Source organism: Tachypleus tridentatus, chromosome 9 (assembly GCF_004210375.1).
Source record: "Tachypleus tridentatus isolate NWPU-2018 chromosome 9, ASM421037v1, whole genome shotgun sequence".
NCBI classification, from domain to species: domain Eukaryota; kingdom Metazoa; phylum Arthropoda; class Merostomata; order Xiphosura; family Limulidae; genus Tachypleus; species Tachypleus tridentatus.
This window is the reverse complement of record NC_134833.1, coordinates 28047047-28057792: the sequence shown is the minus strand read 5'-3', so window position 1 is coordinate 28057792 and position 10746 is coordinate 28047047. Positions and strand designations below refer to the sequence as shown.

General features: G+C 33.9%; 1 protein-coding gene across 1 annotated transcript; it reads right to left on the bottom strand.

Moving 5' to 3' along the window:
* Positions 1–328: 328 nt before the first annotated feature.
* LOC143227050 (uncharacterized) lies at positions 329–10452 on the bottom strand. The gene is made up of 2 exons (XM_076458596.1): positions 9747–10452; positions 329–1052 (listed from the first exon to the last, which is right to left on the bottom strand). The coding sequence occupies exons 1-2, from the start codon at positions 9764–9766 to the stop codon at positions 635–637; spliced, it is 438 nt and encodes a 145-aa protein (XP_076314711.1). The 5' UTR covers positions 9767–10452; the 3' UTR covers positions 329–634.
* Positions 10453–10746: the final 294 nt, after the last annotated feature.

Here is a 10746-nt window from a genome sequence, read left to right as displayed (position 1 = left end):
TCATGTAAAGAAGTTTGGCAGGGGGTCGTTTTTGATTCTATATCATCTGTATTTTCAAATTTCATGTTTAGAGACATAGTTTGAAAAAAATGTCGTTTTTTTTAATTCAGTCGTTTGTATTCTCAAACTTATTCATACAGAAGAACTTAACTTGGTAAAAAGTTGTCTTTTTTTTATTCAGTGGTCTGTCTTTTGAAACTTTTTCATACTTAGAAACGTGGTGTGAATGGATATTTTTTTTGTTTACAAAACTGTTCATCTCAGAAATACATTAATAGGTAACTGGTTGCGTCAAAAATAACAACTTCACAACCATTCGTATTTTTCTTTCCCACATTTTATTATGAGCATACCATAACAAAAACATACCATCAAAATGATTTTTATGCAATTTACCAAAACACCCAAATTTCTTTAACGATCAGTGAACGTTAAAAAACCTGTTGTATAAGTTTTCCCAGTAGTTCCTCTACCACAGAAAGAGTTACAAAACTGTTCAAAACTGCAAGTATCTCAAAGAGCAGCCTCATTGTCAGTCAGCTTTTTGCAGACATTTTTGTTTCTTCGTTGTTAATACACCAACATAACCATTCTTTACACCTGTTGTTAACTTTAGCTCACTGTTTGTTCTTCTTTATCCAAGATTCAAAAACTTTGGTTTGTTTATATGTAACTTATAAGGCTTGGCGTTGGACACAAAGTTAAGGGGAAGTTTCACAAACTTGGATAGCTCACTTTCTTTCTTCTTGACCCCTAAAAACGTGGAAAAGATAGGAGAAAATGGACTGGACTTAAACTTGGTTACAACATCTCTTGCTCTTCCATTTGACAGAAATGTGGCGTTTAATCGACGAATTGGCGATGACAAAATCGTGGACCGCGAAAAAGGTGACGCGATAGAAGATCTGATCCCAGAGAACTTGCTGATACGATAAATAGGAGAGTTGGGTAAATCAAAGTTCCGAAACAACCGTTGATGGCTGACACTAGCTGCATCCACAAACGAGCCAATCAAGAGAAGGATTAAACACCACGTTATCATTGCTGTAGAACTGTGGGAGAGAAAATAAAAAAAATATATCCAGATAATAATTTGGTATATTCTCTCCTGTTTTACAACACCAAAACAAACAAAGAATGATATGATACATGTATTTATTTCATAAAATAAGCTGTTTGTTTCTTCCAACAGATTTAATGACTTATGACTGTTTGTATCTTCGTATTAGATTATAACAAACATTAAATAAACATGTACAGACACAATATGATCAATGTGATTGGTACGTATTTGTAACTACATCATCAATTCCCCAGTCTTCGATTTTATACCTTCATAAAGTGCTTTAGGGACCATTGCCAATATATAAAAGGAGATAGATTAGAATAAATTTATAAACCAATGGATATGAAATGAGATTAGGTTTATAATTCATTTAACATGTCTAATAGACTTATAGAGCCATCTTATCGGGGTGATCTTGCATATCTTTATAGCATGTTCTTCTTTAGACATATTTAAGCAGAATAGTCTTCTTAAAGATATGTCTAAACAGTAAGAGACTGTTAAGGAGACTATCTAAACATTATTATACACTTAGAGAGACAATGTAAACAGTTTCGCCTACCTAGAGATGTATCTCAATAGTATGATATTCCTAGAGAGACAATATAAGCATTATGACCCTCCTCAAGACATATTCAAACAGGTTAATATTCGTATATATGCAAAACGTATCGAGTTCAAATCTCAGTCGGGTGGGGAAGGGTATAACTTATTAACTAATCACGTTTAGAGAAGAGTACTGATATTACATTGTGTAGCTTTCTCTAAGAAAAAACACAACAACAAACAGCTTAGTCTGGAAGAAGATAATGTAAACTAGAGTGCAAAATCGAACTAAGAATCTTAATAGCCTGAAAGAAAATAAAGATTTATTGGAAGATGAAAATCTAAACAATGTGTAAAATATTTTGTAGGATGACCATAAAGATTCCTGAACATATACATAATGCGAAGCTGTGGGGGTAAGTCTTTCGTGAGGAAATTTGGATTACTGATAACATGAAATGACAAGATTATGAAATTCGAGAGCAAGGCAAGAAGAAGTTTGGGTGAACACCGCAAAGTGTACTTAGAAATTAGTAAATGAACCTTAGAACATTGTTTAGCGTATTAATATTATTACAGTAAAGAACATAAATTATAGAATTTCTGGATGATCTACTTTTGATTTTGAATTAACATCGTTTCAAATGTACGTATGTGTATTTTCTTGGGCCCGGCATTGTCAAGCGTGTTAAGGCATTCGACTCGTAATCCGAGGGTCGAGGGTTCGAATCCTGGTCGCACCAAACATGCTTGCCCTTTCAGCTGTGGGGGCGTCATAATGTGACGGTCAATCCCACTATTCGTTGGTAAAAGAGTAGCCCAAGAGTTGGCGGTGGGTGGTGATGACTAGCTGCCTTCCCTCTAATCTTACACTGCTAAATTAGGGACGGCTAGCGCAGATAGCCCTCGAGTAGCTTTGTGCGAAATTCAAAAACAAACAAACAAAACAAACTATTGGGCTTTGGTTTTCAGTAAATTAATAACAAATTAAAGATATACGTATCAGATTTCCTAGTATCAAATAAAAACTAAATGTTTCAACTGCAGTACTAAATCTCAACTCTTAACAACATTCTTATTATTTTACGTCAAACTTCAGATGACCATAACAGTGTGCGTGCGATCTTTACGTTTGTGTTTTCATTCCCTCACTATTCATATTCTGTGAATTTAAAAGAACTCAGCAAGTTCAGTCAACGTTCTCACAAACGAACAGTAGCTGTGGAGCTGTTACATTTCAGCTTGTGATGTTCTTTAAGTTCATACCAGAAGACCCAATTATGAGACTATGACACGAGAGATTGCTACAAAATGAGTTATTCACAAAACTACCATTAACTCATTAAGTCAGTAGGATGAGATATTTTATGACACATTTGTTACCTATCTGTTTACAAACACAGAATAGGTAAATGTACATGATAACTTGGCAGGATTCATAAATGTAAGTGGGATCTTTACTTATTACCCTTGAATCAACCGCAGAAAGATTTTGGGTCTTGTCTGGATTTAATTGTTCAATAGAAAGTACTTTAATACATATATATATATATATAATTAGCTATTTAATTTTTTCGATGGATACGTATTATTTAAAAGAACGTAAAGACATCTACAAAGAACGCAAAAATGGCAAACAAAACAGGAATTGTTGCCATTTTCACAAGTTTCAGTTACGTACCGGAGTCGTTCCTTATTTTACATACAGGTGTTTCATGTGTGTGTAATTCGTCTACTCCATTATCTCTATCTATACTGAAGCATTTACACAAATAAGTTACATTTAATGTTTCTCAAGGCCAGTTTAAAAGTTTCTATGAAAAATAAAATAAATCACTGTTTCTCTCTGATTGATTACATTTTTAACATGTATATTTTACAGTTTGTTAGAATGTGTATTTTTAATGTCTTTGTTCTACATTTTATACGTACGTTTATTCTGAGATATTAGTAATTTTATGCAAGAACGTATGTAATAAATAGTTATAAATCCTGTTTTGTGACACATACAGTTGCTGTTAACAATGTAAGTGTTAGTGGTTCTTTAGGGCTGTCTAATGTAATAAGAGACGTATAATTTTCTACCCTACAGCTATGTCAAGGAAACGTCCAGTAGGTCAACAGGATGCTGACAAACCGCGTAATTTATTAGCTAGCACCGTTGAAGATGTAAATGAATTATTTATATTCAGGGTTTAAAAGAATAAGGCCATTTATCAGCCGCTTGTGTGTGTGGGATTTCAATTAAAAATCGGATCTTCAGTCTTTTACATAACCCTAGAAGTAATGAAATATGTAGTGAATGAACACTGACAACACGTGAAGATAAACATCATTTGAACTTTCTTAAAATATACTCTTTAAACCAAAACCTCCGGGAAGGATGGAAAGGAATTGACCTGAAGTGAATTTAAACGAGAGTATAAAGTCTAACAAAAAACAAAGTACACCTTTTGTTTACTGACGGGTGGAATGTTAGGATTTTCATTCAGACCTGAAGAGGGTGCTTTTCTTTTCCTTCTTAACATTATGTTCCTGCTCTTTGTCTCTGTAGTTATTAGTCATCTAGTCATGCCCTCGGAACATTGTGTGATTGTCGTTTGTGTAGGCTTGGTTTTCATGATTGTTCTTTGTCCAAATGCTTTGCAGAATAGGAGAAAGTTTTCCTTTTAAACTCGTGCTAAGCTCTTAGAGGAAAGTCAACTGGCGTACTGAAAATTACTCTTTTGAATTTTGTGGCTAAACAGTGCAGCTTTAGTAACATTTTAAATCTAACAATTAACTGTAAAACATATGAAATCGTTTTTCTAAACAGTGTAAATACGATATTTCAAATTATGTAAAAGATGTTTTTTACATATTACATACAAAGTGCTTTATGTAGATTTGGTGTTTCAGTAGAACTGACTTGTGAACAAGACACTTTGCACATGTTACACATATAAGCTTAGGTTTTAGTTGGATAGGCTTGTATTCAGGGCACTTTACGTGTATTGCATACAGAACGTATTACATACAGTTGGTCGTATACTAGGTTAGGATTTTATACTGGGCATTATGTATATATGTGAAAATAGTTCACATGCAAGACGACCTTGATATATAACCTTGACAATTAACTTTATAGGAGACCTCTGTGTCAGTTTGGCACGTTGCGAAAACATGACGTTGATGTGTAGGCTTAGTAAAATAATTGAGAATAATTACTCCGAACCACTGCGGAAGTTAAAAATTAATAATAATCACATCTTGCAGCGTGTTGTGTAAATAACTGTTTGAGAAACAGCGAAAACACCTGTTTCTGTTCTGCTTGTGGCTCGCCCTCTTACTAGGAGGTGTAATGGCACATTAGTTATTACTTGCTTCTGAGCCACCACCTACTACTATGTATGTACACGTAACATGTACTAAGTAACAAACCTTGAAAATCTGATTATTTTTATTTCGAAGATTGTTTTTTTTTTAAATATAATTGTGTCACAAAAATTACAGACACAAAACAAATTATTAATCAGGTACTGTACACACACATATATATATATATATAATCAATTTGTGTACATTTAATGGCGATATGAAATTTGTTTCCATAATTACTTTCACATTGTAACATCTTAGGAAATTATTAATATTTACAAGGCACAAGGTAACAATGCATATTGTTTCTAGTAGGAACACACTGCTCAAATATGTCTCTTAGAGAAACATACCGTTTAGATATGATATAGCATACTGTTTAGATATAGAAGATTATTCTTTTTATATATGTAAAGACACTTTATTTAAACATGTCTTTAGAAGAGCCATATTGTTTAAATATGAAAAGCCACTTCATGTCTTTAGGAAAGTCATATTGTTTAAATTTGTTTTAGGAGGATCACACAGTTTAAATATGAAAAGTAACATACTTTTTTTAAAAAAATATCTCTAGTAGGACCGCGCTATTTAGATATTAATCTACGAGTAAGAATGTTATTAGTTTAAAAACGTCTCTGAGAGGCTCATATTGTCTAGTTATGTGTCTAGAAGGGCGGTAACATTTGCATACCGAATATTAAACTCAGTGATGTCGAGAAAACCCACTTGTAGAGAAATATATATGCAAAAACGGCTCGTTTGGGTTGAGAAAATATTTTACATAGAAGAGCGAACAGCGTGACACCCTGGGGGGTTGTTTGAAGTTTCTCGGGGTCACGGAAGGTTTGGGAATTATTGGGGAAATCACGGAGCAGTTTGTAGTTTTTGTGGCAAGTGCCTGTAACTGCCCACCCATAAGAAACACGCTGAAGTGCGGCAGTTGAACCGCGTCGAGATGCTTGTTATGCAACCACCTGTCTAATTTCGAGTAAAAATTTTCATATATTATAACGTTTTGAATTGCCTAAGTTTTTTAAACTATATAATATCAATATATTAAATTTAAATATCAAAGTTTCCGTCGTATTTAGTATATTTTCTCATTATATACATTATATCAACTCTCACACTGAGTGAATAAGTTGGTTTTGTATATGTTCAGTAATTCCATGGATTTTACATTTGTTTAGCACTTGTAGCATTTCTCAAGGTCATTTATTTCTAACATATTAAATAAATTAGGATATTTGTATAGTTTTGTTTTATTTTACCTTTACGCAAAGTTCACCATTACAAAAATTATTATAGGGGTCACGGTAATACCCAGGAGAGTCTTAGGGGGTAAGACGATGACAAAGGTTAAGTTTGTTTGTTTGTTTGTTTTATGGAATTTTGCACAAAGCTACTCGAGGGTTATCTGTGCTAGCCGACCCTAATTTAGCAGTGTAAGACTAGAGGGATGGCAGCTAGTCATCACCACCCACCGCTAACTCTTGGGCTACTCTTTTACCAACGAATAGTGGGATTGATTGTAACATTATAACGTCCCCACGGCTGAATGGGGCGAGCACGTTTGGCGCGACCCTGTACCGAACCCGCGACCCTCGGAGTACGAGTCGCACGCCCTAACACGCTTGGCCGAAAAAAAACCAAAAACAGGTTAAGAACCACTGCTTTACATAGACCACTGAGCCAACTTGAGCGTTACCGACAGAGAGACAAACGTTACGAACAGAGAATGGCTCTTATTATATAGATTACCTAATAATAACTGAGACTTTTTTCTATTTGTGCGAAAAGAAAGTTTGTATTTACCAATCTTTCTAATTATATATAGCAATAACTATGGGTTTCTTCGTTTATGACCTTTCATTGCAAAAAATGGAGTTCAATGTTTACTTTCTTTATATTTAGGTCTAGTAATAGCTAACATTTTCTTTGTCTGCGCCTTCTAATTATAAAACAATATTTGAATTTACTAACTTATATAATTAAATTTAGCAAGACTATGACTTTCTTCACTTATACTCAGTCATGGAGCTTGAAGTTTCGTTTGTTTATAAATCAATGTAAAAATAGTTAAAATTGTCTTTCACTTAACCTTTTAACTAAGGTTTTCTTCGTTTGTTTTTTTTCTCAGTGAAGAAATAGTATTCAAATTTGGGGCGAGTGTGGCCCAGTGGTTAATGTACCAGACTGGGATCTGTGAATCCCAGGTTATGTCCTCTTATCGTCAAACACAAAACAAAAATTTCGATTTGCACTTTAGAGTCATGGGTGCATTATAAGGGTGACAGTCAAATCAAACAATTCAGTCAGACAGAAATAGCCGAAACACTGGTGGTATTAACCAGCTGCCTTCACTCTAGTCTATCAGTTCAACATTATGAACATCTAGTGCAAATAACACTTGAGTGGCTTTGCGAGCATATCTTATTAAAAAAACGTCTAAAATTACCCAAATTTTCAGTTAACTCTAGCAATGACTGAGACGTTTCTTTATGATTCGATGGAATACATAAGAGTACTAGTTTATAATACGATACGTTCATTAATCAAACTTGATACTACACTAAAAAGTGAGTTGTGAAATCATTATAAACTGACAAAGAGGAATGAGTGAACACGACAACTAACTGTATGTAAATTACTGTGTTTACAGTTGTTATTAGTATTAATGCCAATCCATAAAAGCAAGTAACAGTTACATGTAAGCTCCAGTTTTGTTTACGGTTAAAACAAATAATATGTTTCTAAAACCTTTAATTTTTTTTTAAAAGCACGACATTTCGCTAGGTTTACTCCTAGCATCGTCAGGCGGGTGTGTGTGTTTTCTTACAGCATAGCCACAATGGGTTATCTATTGTGTCCACCGAGGGGAAACGAACACCTGATTTTAGTATTGTAAATCCGAAAACTTGCCGCTGTCCAAGCAGGGAATCGTCAGACGTACAGAACTTCACTAAAACGGTTTTAAAAACTTGTTTTATCCTTAAAAAAACTTTAATCTTCATGTTACAAGTTGTTACTTTAACTTAATTCAGTTACACCAAAGAGTAAGCAGTGCTTAGTATTAATAGAGTAAAAAAACTAATAATCTTATCGATGGAACAAAAGTTTACTTGATAAAATAATGTATATGAATTATCGCTAGGGTTGTCTCTAGTGGCGCCGCGGTAGATGAGGAATTAAAACGCAAAAAATCTGGTTTCAATACACGTGGTGGGCCTAGCACAGATAGCCCATTATGTAGTATTGTGCTTAATTACAAACATAGAATCGCTAGGTTTATTTTGTTAACACATGTCACTTACATCTATTTGATAGTGTATTTTATTATACGATATGTATGTTGTATTTATAAATGTATTTTATTAAAACACGTTACATATAATACAGCGTATTTTTGTGTTACATATATTTACGTGATACATTTTTTGTTCTTGATGTAAATCTCTAGAATGAATGGTATATTAAATCGGACTTAACCTGATGTAGAAATTATTGGTGATGTTACGGATGTCTCGTGCTCAGTATCCAGAAGCTAGAACTTTCTTTGTGGAACTGGATTATACATTATCTTTGTAAAATAGCAAAACGCACAGTTGTTTCTCACTTTCAGTAGCTAGACAGTTGTGACATAAATACTTATATAAGCACGAATACAATTAGTGCAGAATTACATAAATTGATATTTTACAGTTGTGTGTATGAATAATAGTAAATACATAATATTATCGTATTACAAATTACAGCTTTTCCAGTAACAAAGAACGTTTAAAAAACAGGCACAACGTTTCATCGTGATTACACATCTCAAATACACAAGTGTATTGTTGTTTCTTACGAAAAGTCCGACATGTTTTAAAAATGTTTTTCCTTATTGTAAAATCTGTAACTTGTACTAAAATAATATTTGTGTGCGGTAAGTAAATTTAAAACGAGTCTATTAACTATACAATAGTTAAGCAATAAATACGTAATAAGATTTGTTGTGGAATAAACGCATTATAGTAGTTAATTATATTTGTCACACTTTTACAGTACATATTGGAGTATAGAGCGTACTTTTGAAAAACAAATTGGGGTCAAATATGAAGCGCACGCTATGCTGGAAGAACTCCGTTCTCTAGTGAGGGGATTTTCCGATCTACGCGATAATACATTCACAATAATATTCAATTGTAGTGATTTTATGTACAGAACATTGTTTAAAAACACGTGTACACAAATTACAGGTGCTCGTAAACTCAACCTTTGTTTATTACGTAATACAGTTAGTTGGTAATGGTGTTCTCCAACACAACGATACACACCGGTCTACACGGAGGCCGATCAACTGCGAGAATCGCGCTGCGCACTATGCGTGGACATATCGATTTTTTCATGGTAAGTGAGACCAACAAATACACTGCGTACAATACATGAGTATACCCCCAATATCAAAATAACGTTACCAAGTTAAAGTAGTAAATTTATTACATGTTCAATTCGATAAATGAATATTACCTGTATTATTCTACTATTAAACTACATTTTATCTTTCTATTTTTTCTCTTTAACCATCTATTATCTGTTGTTATTTTCTTGTGACAAATAAATAGTAAACCTATTGACCCCTATGTCTTATGTATCTTTCTATTCCTATTTTTACATGTACATTTTTATGTATATAGACTAGTCAATTACTTGTGTGTTTATAAATATAAAAACTACATTTTCATCATTAAAATGAAAGCAAAGCAATAGGTAGATATATTTATGAACTTGGACTTACCCTAACTTGAACTTTGACATTAATCAAGCAAGTTTCATGCGACACCACCTATGCGCTCTTGTATCCAGTTGGTATAAGACTCCGAAAGCGAAATAAGTGAACTTCTTACGTCAGCGTACGAATCTCACCTTGAAGATGAGCCCGAGATGAATCGTGTTTTCCCGGCCAGTCTCTCAACTATTTATTGAATATCAAAGAAGGCCTTTAGTAAGATAACATATCTGATTGGCCTTTGTTTCAATTTTCGAAAGTATATGGTTCATGACGTCACTTAAAAGTTGTCACGTGCAGAAGCAATCATCTATTTGTAAATAGCTGCACATTAAATAAGTGTGGCTCGACGTACGATGTAATTTACTCACAAGAGTGCCAGCCTAGAGAAAGAAAGTTTACCAGTAGGCGTGGTTTGGCTAATACACTAATTTAATTTGGTCGGTGAATGACTTTACCAAGCAAGACGATATTATTTTATCATACAATGCAAACACCAGACGTCACTTCGCCAGATGAAAAGGTATATTATTAAAATCCAGAAACAAAACTTAAAACACTTCTAAGTCTGAGTTTTGTAGAAATTAATTTAGTTAGTTGACTTAGGTTCTGTATTTTAGAAAAGATACATTTCTAACCAACATAGGTTTTCTGTCTAATTTTGCGCAAAGCTACACGAGAGGTATTTGCGCTAACAGTCCCAAATTTAGCACTGTACCACTAGAGGGAAAGTAGCGAGTCATTACCACCCATTGCCAACTCTTCGACTACTCTTTTACCAACAAAGAGTGGGACTGACCGCCCCCACAGATGAATGGGCGAGTATGTTTGGTGTAATGGAAATTCGAACGCGAGATCCTGGATTTCGAATTGAGCGCCCTAACCACTTGGCCATGCTGGGCCGCCAACATGAGGACCTGCAGTTTTATAGAATAATTCGAACTTGCACTACAGAAAATATTGTCTTTAGTATTCACATTTCAGTCGTTGTTTTAATTAAAATATCTTT